Raw genomic sequence first — 24,763 nt, forward strand, 5'->3', positions numbered from 1 at the left:
TGATTCAAGAACTGGATCATCAAGTTTGGTCCCCAAACTTGAGAAGATCAGCTATTTTAAATAACTATTCATTCTACATTTATCATACGAGTCTGGATCTTTCAAGGACCGAAATTGATGGTCCAATTCATCAATCACGATTGTCCCTGTATCGTGGGATGGCTCCCATGCTGTACATAGAATTCTTTGTAGGTCTTGACGTAACGGTAAGATTGCTCCACTATTTTTTAAGTATCATGGGATAGAAATATGGAAATAACATTTCTGCATGGAAAAATAAAGCTGCTTACATCTATTTTTTTTTCGAACTCCTTAGTGACAGAATCCCCCAATACTAGAATGCCCTTCATATTAAAATCGAGAGCTATTAACTAAGATATCATATTAACGAATTAATATTTCATCGGAAAATATTGGCTGATATATTCATCATATTGGCATATACATAAGGATTTATTGTTTTTTAAGAACTATATTTTCAATTTTCCTTTACGGGTTTCCTCGCACCTAGTCAAACCAAGATCATAGCCAGCATAAAAACCTTGAAAACGGAAGGAAAACAAATATCCTTTCCACCGAGATCCATTTGGGGAGAAAATATTTAAAATAAATAAGAACTCTTACAATAATTATCATATAGTGTTATAGCAGGAAAATGAATAATAATAATATTAATAAAACAAGAATATACTTGCTTGTATCACTTATTAAATATTAAAAGTTTATTTATTTTAATAATATTCTTTTTGCCTGAATATTGGAATATTTTATAACAATCGCTATGTGAGACGAAGTTAGTTTCAGGTGGGAAGGGAAGCGGCATTAAATGAATCCATGGATTATGACCGGAAAAGGTTCCTACCAGGCCTAGACCACACGGCAGGAGTTGCAACAGAAATCGAATTTGTTGAATATATGGCAGCCATTTGATGAATGAACATGATTTCATCACTTACGACACATTTTGATTTTGGAGACTAATTGTTCTTTAGAATATAAATTGCTCCAAGTCCATCAAGTGAGATCCCGTCAAATGGTGACATTTACAAGGCTTAGGTCTTTCATCATCACTTTTTCTATTTGCATGAATCACTTGTTATGTGATAGATGGTTGTGTTCCAATCAAATGCGCAATCCAGATAATGCTTGGTCTTATATTTGGTTATAAAGTAGAAGTGCCGTTTGTCATGGAATCACAGCTCAAAAGATTAAGCTGTTGGAAAGAGGACCAGCCAAGGATATAGTAAACCCATATGGCACTTTTTTTATTAGTTAATATATCATGCACTCATCACAGTTCGCTCTTACTTAAGTGAGAGGGATCCACTAAGGGCTCGATCTTATTTGACCTTAGTATCTCTCAGTAAAGAACTTACATGATTAATAAAAGTTATGACGTACTAGATCTAGCTTTGATACCACTTATTATAAATTTGCAGCTCAAAAGCTTAAATTGTTGAGAGGAAGACTGGTTTATGCAAATAAAACCTGTGACATCTTTTGCACTAGTCAATGCGACAGGCTTATGATCCTGTTGCTAGGCTAAAAATGGTGAAATTTATTTCTTGTGAGCTATAAGGCAGTTACAGAGAGACCGTAAGAAACGCAAATGCTCGAGGAGTTTTTATTTTTTATTTTTTAAATTTCTGATGAGCGTAGAAACATGTCTGGTAGTCACTGTCTAAAGTAAAGAAACTGCACAGCAGAAAAAAATGTAGAAATAATAACTGTATCACTGGAGACAACACTATTGACATCTTACAAGAAAAAAAATAATCTAAAGAATTGAGATTAGGATTCTACCACCTACGGCAAACAATAACTCAAGCTGGAGGAGGAGGAGGAGGAGGATTTGAACTTTATTTTACTTTATCTTTTGTTGTCTACGCTTGCCAGATCGGAAGTTCTGTGAGACCACTAAATCGCCAAATGTTAAGGTGTGATGAGTTATTTATCAATGGCTTTCCTTCTTGTTTTCTTTTCTACTGTTGTGCAACCTGTGAGTGCAGTACAGTTAATTTACCAAGTAATGTGCACCAGACACCCATGTAGCTCTCTTGGTAGGAGACCAGCAAGTGCAGACTGGCAAGTGCAAGCAGCAGTTTCTTCAGAAAATATCTATGAGGAGTTTAAAGACAACTATGCTTCTTTGACTTTCAAATGCACCTAACAGTCTCACATGAGCTTAGTAGTTAGAAGGGAGGAAGAAAACCACATCAAAGCGAGAACTTACATTTCGCCTCTCGTCACCAATTCCTTGACCACCATCATCACTACTGCAACATAAACTTCATCTGCTTCTCGACATCTGTTTGACTAATCCATCATGGACACAAGAAACTGCATCAACGAGAGTCTCGTAAACAAGGGACATCACGCATTTCGAATCAGCGAGAAACGGAGCCATCTGAGAGCTTTTATCGCCGGTTGCTTGAGAAAATTCATACCTGCAAGTAATCCACCTTCTCTGCATCTTTATACTCCTTTTTTCCTTCTTCTAAGTCGTACGTGAGATGGTTTTGCTATTCTGGTAAATCTTCAGGGAGCCGTGAAGGTGGAACCCGCTCTGAAGCAGAGGAGAAAGTATACTCATGGATATATACCTTGGCCCAAGCTGACAAGGATATGGTCTTTGAGTATGTGAAGTCTACTGAGAGAGGTATCCCATCAACAATTACTCTTGATGGACTAAACTGATTTCTTTCTACAGTATTGTTGGCTGTTCTGAAATATTGTATCAAGAATATATATGTTGCAAACAATCAATTAGTGATCGATCTCAGGCATAGCTCCTATAGATACCGTTTATTGCAGTGTAATAGTAAGGCATCAGAAATTGGCTACTAGAATACTAAGACAACAAGATGTGCACTGTTCATTCAAGAGAAAAGACTCACCCAAGTATAGACCAAAAAACTGGAAAGAAGATTTATTTGGACATAAATTCCAGCTGCTTCATCCATATCGTGGTTAATAGAACATGCAAAATCTGATGAAATTAAATATGTAAGACTCTAAAATTTACTGTGGGGCTTGAATTATCTTGTGACATTTAAAACAGAGAATAAGTTGTTATACCACCACGACCAACCAATGCACTGCACTTTCCGAGAAACAAGAGGATTGGCAATCATGGATTTAGCATTATCATCCTTTCAAATCACTCCTCTCCTTCGAATTTTTGTTTAGAAGAGAAAAATCTGTCTGTTTGAAGAGTTAGGGGCTATGAATGCCTGATCCCTTTGGTCACCAATATATTTCCCAGCATAAATCCACTCATCAATTACCCACAGTTTGAAGGCTAAATCCATAAACTGGTGGGAGTTAGCTGGTTCTTGTTGCAAGGCTTGAGAATTAGCAATTTACGAAGTCCACTAGTTCCAAATCATAAGCAAAGTTGCCCTTGCAGAATGAAGTATCGCTACTTCCCACTTACTCTCGGGCACAATGTTTTCAAGCGTCAACCCCTCAAGTACTTCAAAGAATCGACAGACAGCTCTACATAGGTTTAAACTAATGCAAGAATTTTAAACCTTTCAGGTATTCCTCCATCGCCAGGTCTCTGTCTCCTCCCTCATTATCAGCTGAAGAATTGACAGAGATTATGCAGACTTTCATGCGTATTTATAAGAGACCTCTGTTCTCCCAACAATAGAATTCCTACCTTTTTTATCATTACTGAGTGAAATACAGAACCAAATATCTTGCTCTACTTATATACATGACGGGTCTTTTAAGTGAAATGGAAAATTTTGATTTCTGAAAGTCCAGTATGAACACCTAATGGCTCAATTCTGTATCCAAGAATTGGTGAACCTTTAACATCTGAGTTGGCTCCATGATTTTCCAGTGATTACTCTGATAATTAGCTAGGAACACTGGTCTTTGATGTCATCTTGCTGTCAGAAGCCAGTTACCGCTGCTGACCATTAGTTAGTAGTTAGTAGCCACCATTTCGTCTCCTGGAATGTCTTGAAATTCATGAAGTGATCCATTTTAGATCACCATCTCCATGACAAGAATGTGCATAATGAGACTGAATTGTGCTAATTGGATTTGATGTCATCTCAACACTGCCAGATCCCCTCATGCATATTAAGTCTGTCATTTGGGCCTCTCGTTGGACTCCCAGACCTTGGGTGCTTCAACAGAGGGATCATTGCCTGCATCATGAAGTTACCGTGATAATGGAATTAAAAAAGTCCATTCGCAATAGGTCAAGTCTGACATATGAAGTTTGCAAGAGGTTAGGATGAATTACCAAAACATTGTTTAGAAGTGGCTGTGATCCACTTTCTTATCACATATTCCAGAATCCAATATCCACTGCCTTCAAAATTGCACAATAATAGAATTGATAAGGGAAAATTTAATACAACCTTCTAAAATTGGTCAGGAGTGAATGAAGTGCCGTGCAAACAATTCAAAAAATGGTACTGCTTGAGGCACTAAACATCATTCAAAGGTTGAAACTTGAAAATCTTTTGCCTAGTGATTAAACCTTCCATTGTGAGCAAAGTTCACCATCTAGATACTAGATCCTATACTAGTACCATTCTGTTATTATGTTGGTACACCCGATATGGAGGCCGGTTCAACGTACTGACACTTACTATACCCCCCCATACCGTGTACCGATTTGGTATCAGTATGGCACGGTCGGTTACGCATCAGTTCTTCTCCGTATGACAAACCATGCTTATAAATATTCAAATCTTTCACAATAGTTATAAGCCATAAACCAATAAACACAACACATATTGAGGTGAATGAACTACTTCTTTTAGGATATGAAGCCCGTAAAGTCAATTACAGAATTTACAGCAAAAGTGCAGAAAGCATATTAGGGATGCCTGTATTCTTTGACTACTTATATGCAATTGATTGAGAACCTACCATAAAAGAAAAGCACACATGTTGAAAACATACAGACAAGCATATGTTGACATATAATCAGCAGAAAGAACAATTGCACTTTCCCCAATAAATGCAAGTGTTATTTGGTGATGATTTTAACAGACAAGGCAACAAGAACACTAGAAAACAAGGTTTATGAGGAATTAAAAATCCAAGAAAGTATCACAAGAATCTAGGCAAAAAAGTTCGAATGGGTTGAGAATTATGAAAATGATGGACAAAACAAGAAACATAATTAACTTCTACTCAGTGATGGAGATCAAGAACATATCATGGTGCATTGAAGGGCTGCACCATGAGATTTTTCTTAGATTTAGTCATAGGTATCAATTTTTTGTTTTTTCTATTTATTTTCATTTATTTTTAGCTTTTAGTAGGTCTTTTAACATCAAAGGATGAGATTAAAAGATCTCAATTTTTAATTGTGGGCTTGATGGGACCTATTTACTGTAGTACCACTATTCACAGCACTGTTTCTAGCTTCCGTAATAGTGAACACTGACTATGCCTTATTAGGGGTATATTTTTGGGATTTTAAACTATAGTCGAATTAAGGTTTCTATGTTGCTACAAAAGGGACCCTTAGGGTATGATATAGTCAGAATTTATTCAGATTATGAATAAAATAATGGAGACTTTGATTTCCTTTACTCTTGTGATGTGACTCTGCAAAGAAGGTATGAGGCCTTCAAATCCTAGCTGTGATTCCTAGGTCCTGGAATGAATCTGGTATTATCTTTTCTCTCCTTTTGCTAACTTTTACCGTCTCCAGTTTTGCTTCTGTTTTTTATTTTTTGGGGCTTGGTTGTTCTGTTGTTATTGCTGTGAACTAATCTGCAGCTCAGAGCTTGTGGATTTAACATCAAATCAAGCTATTCCCTTGCCATTGTACCACTGCTTTCCATCTGTGGAAGGCAAACAACCAGCTGTCAGGGTCTATTTTCAGGTCAGATCAACGCTGCAGTCACAGCAGACCTCATCCTCATATGACAGCGAGCCTAAGCCTTCCATCACAACCCATGGTTGATCCCTACAAGCCCTACCCTTGGTGCCCCTAATGCCACTAATGTTTCAGATCTGCAGTGCTGCAGAATCAGATCTGCCATTGCCATCTTTCTTATTTCTTCTTGAATCTAGCCTCATAATCTACCAAGAGACTCCTCTTCCTAGAGAAAAACATAACTGATGGCTTTGTTGTATTTAAAACCCTGAAAATTTCAAGCAACTTATTGGTTTAAGCTTACTTCCCCAGATCCTATAGATCCCTAACATCTAGACTATCCTACATCACTAAGAATTTTGCCAGCAAGAATGCTAGACATTATCACCAAGGTTGTAAATCCCATGGGATGGGGGTGTCCTAGTTTCCCCATAGAACGGGACACCTTGCCATCCCACCCGGTCCCTTTCTTCTTTCCTTTCTTTCTTTCTTTTTTCTTCTTTCTTTCCTTTCTTCTTTTCTTTTTTTTTCTACCTTCCTTTTTTTTCTTTTCCTCTTTCTTTTCCTTTTTTTTCTTTCCCTTTTTTTCCTTTTTTTTTTTGTTTTTCTACCGTCCTTTTTTTCTTTTCCTCTTTCTTTCTCTTATTCTTTTTATTTCTTTTTCCCTTTTTCTTCTTCGTTCTTTTTGTTGTCTTCCTACTTTCCTTCCCTTTCTTTTACTTCTCTCTTCCTTTCTTTCTTTTCTTTTTCTTCTTCTTCTTTCCTTTCACTTTTTCCTTTTCTTCATCTTTCCTTTATTTCTTTCTTCTCTTTCTTCTTCTCTCCCTACGTGGATGGGTTTTGAGTCTCGACCCCGTCCCAGTCCCATTTCTCACGAAAACGGAATGGGATAGGACGACCAGGACACCCTCTATCCTGCCGAGACTTAAAACCTTGATTGTCATAGTTGTAAGCATCTGTTAACCTGGCATGATTTGCTGAAACAGGTGGTTAGATGGAAATCAAAAAAATAACCATCCGTAACCTATCATCAAATATGCAAGAATATTCAACAAAAACATAATAAATTCATATATGGGCAGATGGATTGTTTTTTACAATCAATACAATTTTTTTCCTTTAAAGGCATTATGATTTTGCTAGATTCACTTACCACCTTCCATTTTGAGTTTAGTACAATTGGTGGATAAATTTGCATATTATCTAATCACTATAGATTCTGTGAATGATTGGCCCAAATTTCTTAATGAGCTAGTGCTGGAAAGCATTCAATTTACAACATGTGATGAAATATTTATATGCAGCTCTACATTCATCCTACATAATTGTAACAGCATCTGATACATGACACACTCAAACAACTCATATCACAAGGCCATAAAGTCCATTTCATTAATATGGCATGATTAAGAATGTTGGGCAATAAAGAGGGTCCAAGAAAACAAGACAGAAATTCAGTTCATATAGGAATGTTGATATAGATTTGTAGCAATACTATATGCATGTGGTTGGTTGCATGCATCCATGCGTCTGTGTATGGTAAGGAGAAAAAAGAGAGCATATGTTGTTTATATACAATGTCAATGATGTCTGTGTGCAAGCTTCGCTTCCTTATCAAGAGTTCTCTTTTTAAAGTTGATCACAACTTGATGAGACCTTTTAGATATACACTAAATATTTTAGAATTGAATTTATGGTTTTTAGATTTCATCGACACTGCCCAATAGCAGGAAGTTTCTCCTTTTCCTTTTCCATTCTCTTTGATAGTCTGATATCCAGCTTCATCAACTTTGCCAATGCCATTACATCTTGAATCTGGACTCTGTGGATGCGGTCTTATATAGCTAGAAGATAACAAATTCTACTGGATATAGCAGATATTCCATCAGATTTGTAGCTGCAAGATTGGATTTCCTGCCTTCAAAAAAAAATAAAAAAAAAATAGAAAAGGTCACAACTTTGTTACATTTAGGTCTGCTAAATGTACAGTTTAACCTTATACAGGGTTGAGCTTCAAGGAAGCTGAGAGGAGACTCAAGGAAGGTGGTCGAAATATTCCCGTTGATCATACCTTCCCTAGTTGGTGGCAGCTCTGGTGGAATGCTTTCCTACATCCTTTTAATATCATTCTTGTTGTCATGGCTGTCCTGTCATACTTAGCCGCTGATAATGCCAATGGAAGCATTATGCTTATACTAGTTCTGATAAGTGTGGGCCTTCGATTCCACCAGGTAAATTTCCATAGCATGCCTTGGATTTTGGTCTGTTAGAATCTGATTCTTTCAATTCTTTTCATGTTTAGGTGCTATGAACAGAACTTGAGATACTGAACCACAGAAAAACTTGATTTTTACATACAAAGTACTCACTATATTTCAGGAATACAATAGTTCGAGAGCTGCTATGCAGCTCTCTGAACTCCTAAAATCACCTGTTAGAGTGCAGAGATGTGCTGGAAGAGTTATTCAAACAGAATTAGTAGTGCAAATTGATCAGAGAGACATAGTGCCTGGTGATATTGTCTATTTCAGTCCTGGAGATCTCTTTCCTGGTGACGTGAGGCTGCTAACAGCAAAAGAATTGGTTGTAAGGTAACAGAATCAGGGCTGTTTATACCATGTCAAAAATTTCTTAACTAAATTCCATCATATCATAGCTTCTTTCCTCTACAATGACTTATAGAACACATCATCACCATGCTGCTGCTTGAAACAGTCAGTCATCATTAACAGGCGAGTCAGGAACCATGGAGAAAATAGCAAATATAAGGGAAGATCGCAGGACTCCTCTTCTAGAGCTTAAGAATATATGCTTCATGGTAAAGATTTAGAAGAAATTGATCATTTGATATTGCATGGGTATCCAATTAAAGTTTCAAGCATATTTAACATATATTAGAATAAAAGTTGACAAGGGTCATTTAATTCCAGGGAACAAGTGTGGTATCTGGAAGTGGCACCGGGTTAGTTATATCAACAGGTTCTAATACTTACATGAGCACCATATTTGCCACATTAGGAAAGGAGAAACCACCAGATGCCTTTGAAAAGGGAGTTCTATGTGCATCTTATGCACTTATTTGCATTATGGTAGTCGTAGTCCCTGTTATAGTCCTCTCTGATTACCATGCAACTCATAACTTAAGTGAGAGTATTATATTTGGGATCTCAGTCGCAGTGGCTCTGACTCCACAGATGCTTCCTCTCATTGTAAATACAAATCTTGCGAAAGGAGCCATTGCAATGGCAAGAGGCAGATGCATAGTTAAGAGCTTATCCTCCATACAAAACATGGGAGCTATGTAAGTTCACAAAATGCTTTAATTTATGTGACTAATTATGAGAGTGCAATAATAAATGTGATTATTTATGTATATAAAGCTTCCTACAAGCTTTTGTTGATGTACATGTATGTACTGTATATATGCACCTGTGGTATATATTTATGCTTTCTGTTGTAATGGAACCACAATGAAGCTAGGTGTGATACATAGAAATTTCTTTGTTCTTTTTTAATTACCTTTCAATTAGATGCACTTGTTTTGCAATAGAATATCCAGTTGGACAAACGTTAGATAGATCATCAAAAGAAAAACATAGCATACCATTTGTTATTTTTGTTGTTTCTGGAATATTTGATTGGTACAAGTTTCCAGAACCGTACCAATAAAATGTTATAGTGCAAGCAAGTTTTGTCAACAGCAGATCCTGCCCAACTTTCTGTACATAAGTCTCCAATGATAGATTTTTTCAATTAAGAATTCAACCATATATAAACAAAATTATAAGGCAATGTAAGTGTTAACCATTTTTATGATGCTATTTTATTAAATCAAAAAGGTACTTGAAGTATGAAAATTGTTGTGTGAGAATTTTTCAAAACCACCGATCCGAACAAAAGTAGTCTAAAGAAATTAAAATCTATTTTTCAAAAAGAAAAGATTAAGATCTAAGTTCTATAAAGTAATTAAAGGACTAAATGATCGAAAAGTCTTAGATGACTAAAACTCAGATGCAAAAAATAAAAGCATCAGAGAGTCTCTATTTACATGGACCAGCAGTTCATTAGCTTTATAGATTAACTCAGAAAAATAGAAGAGAGAGAGAGAGAGAGAGAGGGAATAGGCAAACCGAAAGCAGTGTTACTCCTCAAGTGTAACTCCTAAGATATTGATGGGAAGTGCACTGGCCTAGAAATTTGTCACGCTTGCATTTCTATAGAAAACCCCAACCACAATAAGCACTTCTGCGTTCAACAGTGATTTTCACATAGGACCATCCTGTGGCCTATGGTAGAAAATTTCTTCAATCATAAAATTGAATGCATTCACACACATACAAACATACACACACCAAAACAGGCAGGATAGCTATAAAAATGATTAATTTATAGATGGATAACTATGCTAGCTTGAACTCAAGGACAACCAAAAATGCATATCACAAATAGTACATTGGTCAAATTCTAAAATGAATGAAATAAAATTTAACTGTTGCAATTACTGATGTGTCTATTGCCTTCCACTTTGTAACACATATATCAACATATTGTCTTTTTAAAGGACAATTTGCTTTACCAGTTCTTGCAGTCTGCAGGAACCAGAAAAGCCATTGGATCCCATCTAACGTCCCCCATGCATTGCACCAGTCCCTCGTGCTCCATGTCAGCATGTGAATCAAGGCAGGTGCAATGCATAGGAGCCATTGGTTGCCCATCGAAGGGCCTCACCAGTTCCTATGGTTTGCAGGAACTGGCGAGGTAAACCGTACATCCGTTTTAAAGACATTTACGTACAACTGGAGATTCCATTTTATATATTACCGGTCAAGAGATCATGTACAAAATTGAGACTAAACTGAAGAAAACCAATTCTAGAATGAATGTTGAAATTATATTTAATCAAAGGTATGTATTTCAAAAATTGGCATGTTATATATGATCAATTGCTCACTATTTGTTCCCCATCTATTAAAAAAATTACTGTTAAAAACATTCCTGTACTTGTAGGGATATCTTATGCATTGACAAGACTGGAACTCTGACGATGGATCGTGTCATAGTGATTCATCATTTAGATAGCTGGGGATTTCCCAGCGAAAGGGTTCTGAAGTTTGCATTTCTGAATTCTTACTTCAAGACTGAGCTCAAAGGACCTATTGATGATGCAATTCTGGCATATGTTTATACCAACGGATATAGATTCCAGTCATCCAAATGGAGAAAAATAGATGAGGTCCCTTTTGATTTTATTAGAAGAAGAATGTCTGTCATTGTTGAAACAGATCTAAACACCATCCTTGATGATACTTGTCCTGGTATTGAGACTGCTAGTTGTGTGATAACAAAAGGAGCGCTTGAAGAAGTATTAAACATCTGTACTTCAATCGAGCAAATCGATAGTGGTGTAACTGCAGCCCTGACTCCAGAAGATCGGTCAAGAGTCCTTCAAAAAAGTGAAGAACTGAGTAATGATGGACTTCGGGTCCTGGGAGTAGCAATAAGAAAGATGAAAACAGTACGTTCCCACTTCTTTATATCTTAATTACAGATTTTAATGCAAAAGCTCACTTTTCAATGTCAATCTTTAGCACTTGTTTATATTAAACATAGATACAAAGATTACTGAAAGAAGTCAACAACCCACACCACAATAATGTTGACAATTTCATGCTTAATCATGACTGTTTTAACTAGATGGTCTGCAATTGAGAGGCTTTAGTATTTTTCTCTCTACAAGTTGGTTTCCATGCTACAGCTAATCATTACTTTTGTCCACTCAAACTTTGAAGTAGGCATACTAGCCAGTTTAGCAGTTTCCTAAATATGAAGCAGACACAAAGTAGTTACAGGTGATTGAAGCATGATTGGAATGTCTACATATAGTGTTCTTACAAGCATTTCCTGCTATACTATTTGATATAGGGAATTATGAACTATAACTTTTTTTAATATATGTATATACTTTACTTGAACAATATGCCATCACATGGTATGGCATTTTTATTAAACCCACCTCCTCCTAAACTTAACGTTGGTATGGATGAGCTTAATCATTCTTATCCTAGAGTCCTTTCTAAACACTTTTTTCTCTTGAACATTGACTTCTAGGAAAAGAATGATTAAGCTCATTCACACCAAAATTAAATTAGGTGGCAGAGGTGGGTTCTGGAGATAATAAAGATTGCAGAATCTACTGATTAACATATAGTAACAAGAGAGAGTTTAAGGCATCATTCCTATACAAAAATCATTAGAGTCACTATCACAGGATAATATAAGAACACATGTAGAAACTAACATCAAAGCTCAAACTAGTAAAACATTATGGTTTGTCTTTGCCTTCTTCTAGAGGTGTGAAGATGTTGATTAGAAAAGGAGATGTCCCTTTGCTGATGATCCTTCCTATCCAAGGTCAGCAGAACTGTCTCGAACCGAATAGTTCCGGCCATACCGAGCCTCTCGGCGGCGGACCAGGACAGTTCCGGCAACGGGAACTAAACCCGTTGCCAAAGGAGAAGAAGGAGAAAGAACTAGAGGAAAAAGGAGAGCGAGCGGGGGAGAGAGGGAGAGGAAGAGAGGGAGGTGGAGGCCGGCCAACGGAGGGCCGGCGAGCCGCGCAGAGGACGCTCCTTCGGGCTTCATGGCCGAGTCCCTTGTTTCATTCGAAATAGGGGACCCTACCGCAAAGCCTTCCTCCGCCTCCTTCCCAGGTTGCCGGCCTTCGTCGGTCCTCCGCTGGCCTCCGCTACCCTCCTCTTTTCCTCCCTCTCTCCCCCTTCTCCCTCTCTTTTTCTCTCTCCCGTTCGCCCTCTCTCCCGCCTCCTCTATTGTGTCGGTATAGGCCTGGTATGCCACAGCACGAGCCCATACCGACTCATGCCATCGAGCAACCAGTCTATGCCTGGTACTGACACAACAGACCATGCTCCCATCCCTCACCTTTCTTCTCTCTTTTCCTCTATCAACCCTCGGTCCCCTTCCCTCTTCTCTAATGTCTCCCTCCCGTCTGTCTTTTGCCTTCTCTTTCCCTCTCCAAAACCCTAGAGCCACTCTCAAAACCAAGGCTTGAAGTACCAGCACCCATGCACCGACCTATATCTTATCATATAGTATGGACCAGTAATGGTACTATATTAACACATGGCGCACCACTCCATGCTGACCCACACAAACACACACATAAAAAAAAAGAAAAAGGTGATGTACCATGTATTTAGTACAGATTTGTAACAAGGGGCATACCTATGCGGGCTATGCCTTTATGTTACCTGGTACGATACAATCAATATAAATGGTAGACATTGGGTACTTAAATACTTGCCCAAACATTTACTTCAAAAATTTCCATTCACATTTTTCCCTCTAAATTCTATGGTACACCTTTCCCTTTCTTTTGTTATATTCTTTACTTTTTTTCTCTATTTATTTAAGTTTGCATGTTGGTATCTATTCTATTTAAACTAAAACATGTTTTGGTTTATGTGTTCCATGTTTAATCGAAGTACACATAGGTTGTGTTCAGGTTGAGAGCTTTCTTGACTCAAGGCCAACTCAATCCAGCCTAGCCCATTGTCCTTCGCAGATTGTCAAAAATTATTGTTAATTTTTGTTTTTTATGATTTTGACTTTTGATAAACTTTGAAAGGCTACATAATATAAAGATTCCATACAATACAATACACTCCAATATATTTTTGATATAGTCAGATTATTTTCTTCTTTCTTTTTTTGTCTTACCTTTTTAGGGGTAGCAATTTACTTCGTTCCAAAGTTTGCCGTACTAATCAGTACCATACCATACCGGACATACCATACCAGAGTATTTGGACCTACTCTGGTGGCGGATCGTTTGGAAGCACCATGGGCTAGGCTCCGAGAGGGGAAGGAAGAAAGAGTTCAAAGAGAATATGTGGAGAGAAAAAAACGGAATGATAAAAATAAGTACAAAACCTTAGTTAGAGGGAGAGGGGGGAGGCTTACCTTTGAGGGTGGTTGACGGCATTGCAGCATCTAAGAAGTGGGAGGAGAACAAGCGAGCAAGCATCTGGTGGAGAGTCTCGAACCATTGAGAGAGCAAGCAAACAACTGAACCATCAAATTAGGGGGAGGGGAGGGGTTTTATAATTGAACCAACCTGATAAATTGAACTATCCTGATTTGGTGTCAGTTCGGTTCAGTACGGACCAAAAAGCCCAATTCAGATTAATTTGGCAAGCGCTGATCAAGTACCTGAACCTTCTTGTCCATTTATTGGTTTTATATTGTCTTTGTTAGTGACTCCACTTAACATGTAATAAGTTTGTTTAGCATAAAGCATGTTCTTAGGTGTGTGATGGTTTTAACAAATCTCAGAGTTCTACATAAGTATGCACCAAATTATCAGCATAAAATAATGCTCTTTCAGTGCTTCATGAGAAGGTTTGGAAACAAAAGAGGATTTTTTCGAATGCTAAGCAAACACTGCAGCTTTACCTTCTAGTATGCAATACTAAAATTCTGAAGTTAGGATAGCCTATCAAGTACAGAAAATGTTGATTATATATAATGATGGTGTATGCTTAGTTAATTTAGTCTCTCTCTATTTTCTATTACAGAAAAACATCAGTATGTCCAACTACACAGCAATTGAATCAAACATGGTTTTCCTTGGTCTCATCTCCTTCTTTGACCCACCAAAGGACTCGGCTAAGCAGGCCCTGTGGCAATTAGCAGAAAGGGGAGTAAAGGCAAAGGTATTAACAGGTGACTCACTTTCCCTGGCCATAAAGGTCTGCAAAGAGGTTGGAATCAGGACGACTCATGTAATAACAGGCCCAGATCTTGAGGTCCTTGATCATGATGAGTTTCATGAGACCATCAAAAGAGTCACAGTGCTGGCCCGCCTTACTCCAATTCAGAAGCTTCGAGTGGTCCAGTCATTGCAAAAGGTTGGAAACCATGTTGTTGGGTTTTTGGGTGATGGAATTAATGACTCCCTTGCATTGGATGCTGCTGATGTTGGGATCTCGGTTGACTCTGCAGCAAGTGTAGCTAAGAACCTTGCTGACATTATTCTACTTGAAAAGGATTTAAATGTCCTTGTGTCTGGTGTTGAACGTGGCAGGCTCACATATGGAAACACTATGAAGTACATAAAAATGTCTTTGGTAGCAAACATCAGCAGTGTTATCTCACTCCTCATAGCAACACTATTCCTACGGTTTGAACCACTCACTCCCAGGCAGCTTCTTACACAGAACTTTCTGTACAACATAGGCCAGATTGCAATACCATGGGATAAAATGGAAGAAGGGTATGCAAAGTCCCCACAGCATTGGTCTTCCAAAGAGTTACCAATATTTATGCTATGGAATGGTCCAGTTTGCTCAATATTTGATGTTGCCACCTTTCTGTTTCTTTGGTTTTATTATGGAGCCTATAGAGTTTCAGCCTCCGAGTTTTTCCACACTGCTTGGCTTGTTGAGGGTCTCCTTATGCAGGCTCTTATCATCCACATGGTCAGAACTGAAAAAATTCCATTTATACAGGATATGGCATCATGGCCCGTTATTTTCTCAACCATCACAGTCACTGCTGTTGGGATCATAATCCCATTTACACCAGTTGGAAAAGTTATGGGATTGACTTATCTTCCATTGTCATATTTTGGTTTTTTAGTTATTCTTTTCCTTGGGTATTTTACACTTGGACAGGTTGTCAAGAGGGCTTATATTCTGACAAACAGACAGTGGCTTTAGACAACAAATTCACAATTGAGAACCAAGCTACCATAATTGCATTTTATTCCATTCTGTTGGGAAAAAGAATATTGAATTTGAGTCGATATTGTTGTACAGGATCTTTAACACTTCTTTGGATATTCCAGTTAATACAACTGAAACTTATTGATGTTCACTGATAAACGAGGGACAAACAACCCAACAAAAAATGGGGGTTTTAAAAAAGATTTTCTTTGGTAGTGCCCCTCAGATGCTTGCAGAGTTACTATGTCATACCAGATAGTGCACATAAAAGTACCCCACATGCCACTGTGAGCCAGACAAAATTATTTGGGGTTTTCATTGGTGAACTACCTGCAACAGAATTTTAAAATATGAAACCAGATATTAGAATTTTTTTCACATCATTAATTGAGACTCCTAGAAATATCAGAAGATACTAACACTGAGTTCTTTTTTTCCTGAAGATATATCAGTCATTTTAATTTAATAATACAGTTACCACTTAAGGGTTCAAGAAATAGAAGATACTGTTAAATAAGATGAAGTCAATGTAATACCAAGTACAAATGTTATATCATAATCATTGTATTTTCACAAGATAATTCCTGTCTGCAGCCATAAACTAATAACTATCAAGCATATTAGGAAAATAACATGTTATGGTGTCAGCTTGTTAAGTTGGTAAACTCATTGGAGGGTGGTACCTAATGACCTCGGTTCAAATGCCCCGCTACCCGGGTGACTGGGTGGAGCTTAACACCTTCCCTTTTCTTCAGAAAAAAAAGTACAGAAAATGAACTAATTGCAAATTTACATGAATAGAACAAGGCAAATAGAAGCTGCAATTAGGTCATGCCATTTCAGGACGTGAAGCATAATTTACTAGAAAGTAGAATTTAATGACTTTTGTCAACAGATGCTAACTTCAGATGAGACTTACACAAGTAAACCTTAAACTTTGCCTTTTTTGGTATGACGAAAACCAGTGAAACAAAGTGGAGATTGTTGTCAAAGAATTGTTGCCATCAAAATTGATCGTATATTTTGTTCAGCATGGCTCGGTCTCATTCTTATAAGACAATAAAATAGTTGCAAGTGTAGATGATACGAGAGCTACAAACTTGAGATAAAACAAATGTTTGCCATTGTTAAGACAAAAAGGAGTTGAAGACTTACCAAGCAGTAGATATTTGTTCTTGATATTCCACTCAAAATCCCAATGAATCCTATCATTCTTCAGTGTCCAATAGGACCAACCAAAAGAGGCAGCATCATAAGCCTGTAACTGAGCACTTCCATACATTTGGTATTGTATCTGAGAGGCATTTGTCACACTCCATTCATTCACCCACTCTCCTGAATGATATACAGGTAATGTATACTATAACATCAGTCTACAGAAATCAGAAAAAATTTGGAACTACCAAAAATTCAGTAGAGAACAATGTTATAAGAAAAGTGTGCCAAGTATCTTGGATATCCTGGTAATCTTTAGCCATAGGAACTTACAATGTAGTTACATAAAACAAGTGAATAAAGTCTTATCTTACATGAAATTATCAGGTTTTTCTTAGTTTGAATCTTCGGGAAAGAATAGTAGTAACATAATTTATTGTAAAAATTTCTCATATAATTAATAAAGGATGACACATATATCCAAAACATTTTTAACAGTGAAATAGTAAACCTCTTCCTGCATATCAGATATTTCATATCTAGTATGATAGCATTCTTTAGGGAACAGTACAGTAAGATCAGTCTTGAAAGGTAAAACCAAACGTTAACTTCAGAATCCTACCAATGTAGACAAGAGGTCCATTTGCACTGTCCAGAGACTGCAACTGTGGCACTCTGCTCTCGTATATAAACTGAATATTTTCCATGGCATTCATGTTATCAAAATATGGGTCAAATAGATTGTAATAGTGTAAATCCACAACAATGTTTGAATCACCAATGTTCGCCTGATAAAGCTCCATTGGGTCTGCATTTCCTATTCTCTGGCAGATTATCACATATGCTTCGGATGAATAGTTCCGAACAATTTGGTAGCCTCTCATGTAATAACTAACTAAAACATCCAAGGGAACCGAAGCGGCAGAAGGCTCATTCAAAAGCTCAATCCCTAAAAGAGCAGGATGGTTTGCATACCTACAAATGGAGAAAAGCAATCCCCTGTAAGCCCAACTGGGGAAAGCGAAATTTTGGTGAAGATCTAAGTCTTTAGAAAGCAAATAACTCACAAACTTCTCCGCACCACTTTTGTCCTCAAGTAAACACATGGTATTTAATAATAATTTTTATCATATGCTTTATCTTTTTACCACTAGTAGAAATAACTCTTACATTACTGAAAGCTTTAAACTTCTATATCAAAGATAATCTTAAAGGAACATTTTATAATTCTGAAAAGACTACTTATTTATTTGCAATGAACCTGACACTCTTTACATATAATTTAACTCAAGAAAGGACCTAATCAACCTAACGAAAAATTGATCACTTTCTTAAACATGTAAAGGCTTTCAGGACCCTCTAAAATTCTAAAAAAAATTAAACATAAAATAAGAATTATAAAACATGTTCTTTTCCTATATCATATCACCATCAAATTGTACCTAGTGTTACTCACAATTCAATCTTTTTTGTGCAAATTTATCAATTGTATTATGTTGTTGTATTTGATTGTCTAAAATTAGTTTGTTTTGGTGAATGGTTGAATTGTATTCATATTAATATGATAAGGAACTCAAACATCTGGAGTTCTTGCTAGGGCTGTTAACGAGCCGAGCCGAGCCCGAGCCTGGGAGAGCTCGGCTCGGCTCGTTTCACAGAAGCTCGGGCTCGGGCTCGAGCTCGGTAACGAGCTCTATATTGGGCTCGAGCTCGGGCTCGCTTGGCAAAGCAAAGGCTCGGGCTTGAGCTCGTAAAGCTCGTTTCAATTACAAGCTCCAGAACGAGCTCGAGCTCGGGCTCGTAATCGGGCTCGAGCTCGGGCTCAGGCTTTATAACAGGCTATTTTTCTCTATGTGGTCAGATTTTTATGAATTATAGTGCTGAAATAAAATTTTTCAGTGGGAGACTAGAGCTCGTTTGGGCTCGTGAGCTGCTCGGGCTCGAGCTCGGGCTCGGGCTCAGGTGTAAACGAGCCTCATATTGGGCTCGGGCTCGGGCTCGTTTGACTAACGAGCCAAGCCCGAGCCGGGCTTTTACCGAGCCGAGCCCGAGCCGAGTCCGAGCAGCTCGGCTCATTAACAGCCCTAGTTCTTGCGGATGTCTGTCAAAGATGTTAATAATGAATCATGAAAAAAGCATTGTACCTTGCAGACAAAAAGTCAATAACATCCAGAGTTTGTGAGATGTAATCTGGTGATGGCCAGCCTACTGAACCATCTCTACTAGCACTATGTTCCATTCCATTTTGGGAGCCAGGCGCAGCATGGAGATCAATGATACACTTCAAATTATAGACCCTGCACTCAAAGTAACAATAGTGCAACATTCATGAAAACCTGATAAAAATAACAGTGACTGATAAGCTTTTAATATACATGCTTCTCTTATTTGCTGCAAAGAAAAGTCAGGAACTAGACCTACTGTGCCCAGGAAAATGCTCCGTCCAGAGCTACCAAGGATCCTCCAATAAAAGGAGCTGGTGGATATGGATCTTGTGCTATCCACCATCCAACAGGAATTCTCACAGTATTTATACCATTCCGGGACAGGAAAGCAAAATCTCCTGCTGTGATAAAGCTTCTTTGATGTTTCTGTTCATTGTAGTAGAAAAAATTAGACAGCAGTATTTAGTGGAAAGCCAATGAAATATCACTGATTTTGATGATTAAATTTTAGATGGCTTTATGAAGTTATCCTTTAACAATTAGAAAACTTTCTTTTCCAGAGGTCTATGATGTATCAGGATTTCTTATTGCGGTAAGAACAAAGTATATGTCAGACTTACCATCAGGACCTCCTTGGCTTTATCATGTCCATACCCATTAGCAAGCTGGTAATCCCCAAGCAAATTATTGGCAGCAATTGTCATTTCAAATGTTGCTGCATTATCATCCCACCCAGGCACCCCTTGATAATTTGCAGTGAGCTGATTATTCATTGTTGCCTGCATGAGATTCAGATTAGTTAACCTATTATTATGTTGTACTGGTGTATGGAATAAGTAAAGCAACTGAAATACAATGCATTTGATATTCTGAATGAGGAATAAATGACTAAAATAGATGCAAGTGCAATTTCAAAATCCCTAAGCTGAGTACCATAAGCAATACCTGCACATAGTTTCCACCCAAAAGTTTGATGTGAACCCTAGTATCATTTCTTTCAATATAAAATGTTTCATTCAACGCTGGTGAAGTTACCGTTGCTGATATCGGATCCCCCTCACTACTTGTCAAAAATTGACCTCCAAAGCATCGGAACTGAAATTCTCTATCGGAAACTCGCCATAACTAGTATAAAAAGTAACAGTTGATTTAATCTCTCAAATCAGGAGCCAAAAAGATCTCCACTTAGAAGAGAATTTTAGAACCATAAAGAGCATAAATACTTGTGAAATTCTGAAAGCTTGAGAAAAATTTAATTTCAACAACAAGCTCTAAGATCAATTTGGAATCAGTGCTCTTTTAGCATAAAACAAGACAGTTCTACCAACCATAACCAATTAGTGCTAGCCTGAATAATCGAAATTTGTTTGACGAATCCTTCCTAGCAAATCATTTATATTAAAGGTTGCATGATTATATCCATCATTAATGCAACAAATTCCAAAAAATCCTCACTTCTATCCACGTTGTTTCATAGCCCTCTCTCTCCTCTTCCCATGAACCTTCGATAAAATTCCAAGTCATGCTGCCTCACTAACTTAATACAAATGTCAACAATATCCCCATCTTTCACCACTTTATCCCCCATTCTCCTATTTCTAACCCTATTTCTAAACTTATTCTAGTGTATACACTTCTAACCCTAACCTTCCTAGTGTTAGGACACATCCACCATTGACCAAAATATATCTATTTTTGCATTCAGATCATTTCTTATTGTCAAAATTTTAAATCCATATAAAAGCCTTATTAATGACTTAGGATTTCCCTTATGGTCTGAAAGACATATGGTGACCATAATATGCTTTAGAAATACTTATCTACTTCGCGGACCCATTCCAATTATATTAGACACATCTTCACATTATTGGTCTTCTTTAGTTTTTAATTAGTGGTTTTGATACCCATACCTATCCTGTAGGCTGCAATATAATAGTCAAAACCGGTACACTAAAAATATTTTTCTTTCTTGTTTTATTTTTTTTAATTGTTTCATAGCTTTTTAGTGTTGTTTTCTCCAGTTTTAATAGTTTTTATAGCGTTCTAGGCCCCAGAACATTTTACTTTAAAAAAGTAGACCATGGGGTTGGTTAGTTGAGATTCAACATGACAGCATTTAAAAAAAAAAAAAGAAAATGATAATTAAAAAAATAGTTTGCACTTATTGCCAAAAATTATTTTTAGCACATGCACATCTTTAGCACTAACATGCTACTATTTGTTTATCAAAAGTATTTTGATTTTTATTTTTCAATTATTTTCAACATGAAATATATCTCACAAAAAATAAAACTACTGATGATTTAATTATGCCAAAATATAGATCTATGGTAGACGTCCATTATTGCATGAAATCATGCCAAAAGAAAAAATCTATGGCATACTCTCCCATTATTTTTTATTTTTGGCCTTTTTTGGCAAAAATAGAGGGGAGATGAGTGGTAGAATAACTTAGTAGATGAGTCTTAGAGCTTCAAATATATTGGTTCACAGCCAGATCTTGAGGAAATAGAGCTCCTCCATTCAGTTCTACCCTCATCCTTCCTCTCTCTTCCTATTTTTGTAACAAAGAAAGAAACAAAGGGTTTGCAACCCTTTTCATTGGATATGGAGTAATACCAATGCTCAAAGGGCAAGCGGTGGTTGTAGCACTTGGTATTGGTTGGTATTGTGCAGTTTCGAGCTGTTTTATCTAGTTCAGCCAAGAAAGTGGATTAGACCCTTGGATAAAACCCCCGGAGATCATAGTGGAGGGGAGGCTTTTGCACTGACAGAATAGCTCGAAAAGGGTGAGGAAGGAGAGACATGAGAAGGTGGATAAAAACAAATTTGTAACAAATAAAAAGTAATTGGTTGCTCATTAGTTGAGCGTTAGTTTCCCATATTTCTCTCCCACTGGTTGACATCCACTCTCCCATTTGGTTAAAATATAATAAACATATATTATAGCAAAGTCCTTAAAATCTAACATCCCATCCTATTTTTGCATAGGATGATACCTTCTAAGAACAATACATGACTGCCTATATAAACTTTCCTCAAAACATTCACAAAAAGCTTCGAGTCAAGATGAAAAACGAATGCATTTTCTTTTGACATATAGTAAGTTATTTAGCAAGGTTTATTAAAGATTTGCCAAGGATATTTGCAAAAGGCTCAATGAAATTAAGATGAAAAAAAGGGATTATTTCTTAGACATCTAAAGGCTTGTTTTGCAATAGTTTGCATAGTTGACTTTTTTGACATGACTAGACTGAGCACAAGTTCATGGACAAACAAAATTGTTAGATAGGATAACAAGACTGCTGGCCCAGAATGAAAAAGTCAGATTCTAGTTTCAATGCACTGAACAAGGTTAGTTCCCACTACAAGGCAATTATAGGTAATTTAGATGCCTTTTCTTTCTTTGAGGAAAAAATCTGGTCTATATGTCAACAAAGTAATTTCTCTGTTATCTGCTATTGTGCCTGCCTTGCATCTTTCTACAGTGCTGCACACCTCCTTATAGTGATGCATGAAAAGTTCTTGCAAAATATCATAGCATGTCAACTGTGTCAAATCCTTGCGGGCAGAAGCATGACACATGATACCTACAATAAATTAAAGAATTAGAAAGGACTGACTAAAAGGGTGAGTTCATCTCAAAACTTCAAACTAGAACTCATCCAGTTGGTCTCTCTAGCTATGTAGTATAATAATATAACAAAAGTCTTTAAGAAGAGTGGTTATGGCTTAATCATCATTTTTGGAAATGGCTTAGACAAATTTTCTAACCAAGACCAAGAAAAGTATTTATGGCTCAACTGTTATGTTCGTAACAGCCTAAACAGATTTTGTAACCAAGGACCCCTCCACCATTTGAACAAAAAAGAACGGAGAAACTCAATGAGAAGAAATGTAAGAATGCATTCATCAGAAGGAAACATTGTGTTCCAATGACACAATGTCATGGTGATGATCTGCGCAGGTCCAAAAGTCAATTTAAAAACTTTAAAAGCTACAAATGCAAGCAACTCATCAAAACAAAACTGCCTTGATTCAATTTCAACTCACTGAAATCTTATTGCCGAAGATATTTGGGGGCCTACAGTATTCAAGCTTTATCAGACCTTAATGATTTATAATAGTAGTGCCATGACAATGTTTGTTCAATGTACTTTCCAAACCATTATTACCATCCACAAAATCCTCAGCATTCCTCAGGCATGGATTACGCAAGGAGCATTACTGAAAGAACACCTTTATAATGGATTAATAATCAGATATGCTGATAAATTTCAATAACAGTAAGTAATATTAGTGATTGAAATTGCAACCACCGTTAGCAGAACCCAAGTTATTCTGCATAAACACAAGTTCAGCAATCCATCTAGGAAAATGCATTCACAAAGTAGAATCTACTGCATCCTGTCACTCTTAACCGTAAATAACTCTACATATCGGTCACAATGTCTAAACCACAAATCCTCATTCATCGAAACACATAAAAAGAACTGGAAAAAAGGATGCAAATTAACAAAAGCAAGCGAAAAATCCCAAAGAAAAATCCATATCAGCAATCAAAAAATGATTTTAGGGTTTAATCAGGACTAGTCTTCCATCCATCAATAATCTCAGTTCCAAGAGAATATTGATGAAACAATTCAAGAACTTTCAAGAACAGAGCTCAAACCCTGAAGGTCTCCCAAGAAGACGCAACATCTCTGTCCACCGTCACATTCATGCCGCCTCCACCGTCCACGCTCACATACTTCTGCAGCGTCACCGACTTGAATTGCACCTGGGTCCCATCCTATACCCAAATTCCACCCCCCCCCCCCCCCCCCAAAAAAAAAAAAAAACAGAGAGAACAAGTAAGCCAATGATTCCCCAAAAGGAACTCAATTGCTGAAACCAATGGCAATGGATAACCTACAAGCATGTCTCTGTTGGGAATTCCGTCGAACAGGGAGGGCTTGATCCACCCCTCCACCACCAGCCAGCCCCCTAAGTTCACCCCCCTCACCTTATCGAGCCCATCCACTGAAACAATCACCAAGCAGACCACAATTCCAAAAAGAATATAGAAAAAAAAAGGAAAAAAAAAACTTATGAAATCTATTGTAAAGCAAAATAGTATGCATGTCTCCCACCTGATGAGTTTGCCAATGGAAACAAAATCCACAGCAGGATCAGAACACAAAATGCCCATCTACCCATTTCCGCTGAGGCAAAGAAAAAGTCTGCAGCAATGGAAACCAAAACAGCTATCACCGAGGAACCCTCCTTTAAAATAAGGAACGGGATGGGTGTGGCAAAGAAGTGAGGAATCTCATCCTTTTATACCTTTCTTACCACCAAGTTTATTCCAAATCCAGTAATGTAAGCATGTCATTATAGGCATTATCTTAATGACCTTTTACAAAAGGAGCTTCCTTCTTCCGTTTTTCCCCCTCCATCTTTATCGACGGGAGCTTAAATTTGGCTAAGCTCTGGAAATTAATGATCGGAAAGTAATGGAGCTTTTACACGAGAGAGGCCAAAAAGTTTTCGGTAGAGTAAAGACGTACTTTTTCCGCCACTTCTTCTTTCTAGGTCCGGGGGTTGGACTATAATCTATTTGAATCCAGATCTGGAATTAAAAAAGGGGCTTTGGCCAGAATTTTAGTTCGAACTCGATCTGGGAAAGAGGTGGGCCCACGTTGTGGAGATCTCGGTAACGTGATCCAGCGGCGATTTTGTCCTTTCAAATACATTGCGATTCCGAGGTGTTTTCTTTTGTTTTTTCTCCGGTGGGCGGTGGTGGGTGTGGGGTCGGGAATTGATGGGCAGTCAACCGTTTGCGTCTTTGAGCTGTTTTCTGG

The 24,763-nt window shown here is 37.5% G+C and overlaps 2 protein-coding genes across 9 annotated transcripts; one reads left to right on the top strand and one right to left on the bottom strand.

Moving 5' to 3' along the window:
* The first annotated feature begins 2,208 nt into the window (after nt 1–2,208).
* On the top strand, nt 2,209–15,759 carry LOC103695607 (uncharacterized). Of its 3 annotated transcripts, XM_008776977.4 has the most exons (9): nt 2,209–2,453; nt 2,543–2,659; nt 7,862–8,088; nt 8,237–8,448; nt 8,573–8,675; nt 8,788–8,946; nt 9,052–9,158; nt 10,865–11,372; nt 14,452–15,759. In XM_008776977.4, the coding sequence occupies exons 1-9, from the start codon at nt 2,327–2,329 to the stop codon at nt 15,592–15,594; spliced, it is 2,703 nt and encodes a 900-aa protein (XP_008775199.3). In that variant the 5' UTR covers nt 2,209–2,326; the 3' UTR covers nt 15,595–15,759. The 3 variants fall into 3 exon arrangements, with proteins under 3 accessions (XP_008775199.3, XP_008775198.3, XP_008775200.1); XM_008776976.4 differs by having other exon boundaries at nt 8,788–9,158; XM_008776978.3 differs by having other exon boundaries at nt 2,219–2,453; nt 8,160–8,448; nt 8,788–9,158.
* LOC103695608 (putative glucan 1,3-beta-glucosidase A) lies at nt 3,641–24,607 on the bottom strand. 6 transcript variants are annotated; one of them, XM_039121071.2, is made up of 13 exons: nt 24,470–24,607; nt 24,246–24,391; nt 24,053–24,142; nt 23,836–23,942; nt 23,593–23,712; nt 19,866–20,045; nt 19,541–19,699; nt 19,177–19,346; nt 18,900–19,052; nt 17,378–17,730; nt 16,756–16,935; nt 4,262–4,330; nt 3,969–4,163 (listed from the first exon to the last, which is right to left on the bottom strand). In XM_039121071.2, exons 2-13 carry the CDS (start codon nt 24,301–24,303, stop codon nt 4,105–4,107), a joined length of 1,698 nt encoding a protein of 565 aa, XP_038976999.2. In that variant the 5' UTR covers nt 24,304–24,391; nt 24,470–24,607; the 3' UTR covers nt 3,969–4,104. The 6 variants fall into 6 exon arrangements, 5 of the variants coding, with proteins under 5 accessions (XP_038976998.2, XP_038976999.2, XP_038977000.2 ...); XM_039121070.2 differs by lacking the exon at nt 24,470–24,607 and having other exon boundaries at nt 3,641–4,163; nt 24,246–24,459; XR_015967414.1 differs by lacking the exons at nt 3,969–4,163; nt 4,262–4,330; nt 24,470–24,607 and adding an exon at nt 15,610–15,930 and having other exon boundaries at nt 17,378–17,447; nt 17,534–17,730; nt 24,246–24,448.
* Between the last annotated feature and the right edge of the window lie 156 nt (nt 24,608–24,763).

This window comes from Phoenix dactylifera, chromosome 7 (assembly GCF_051530095.1).
Source record: "Phoenix dactylifera cultivar Ajwa chromosome 7, Ajwa_hap1_PhDact_Kaust_v1.1, whole genome shotgun sequence".
Lineage (NCBI taxonomy): Eukaryota > Viridiplantae > Streptophyta > Magnoliopsida > Arecales > Arecaceae > Phoenix > Phoenix dactylifera.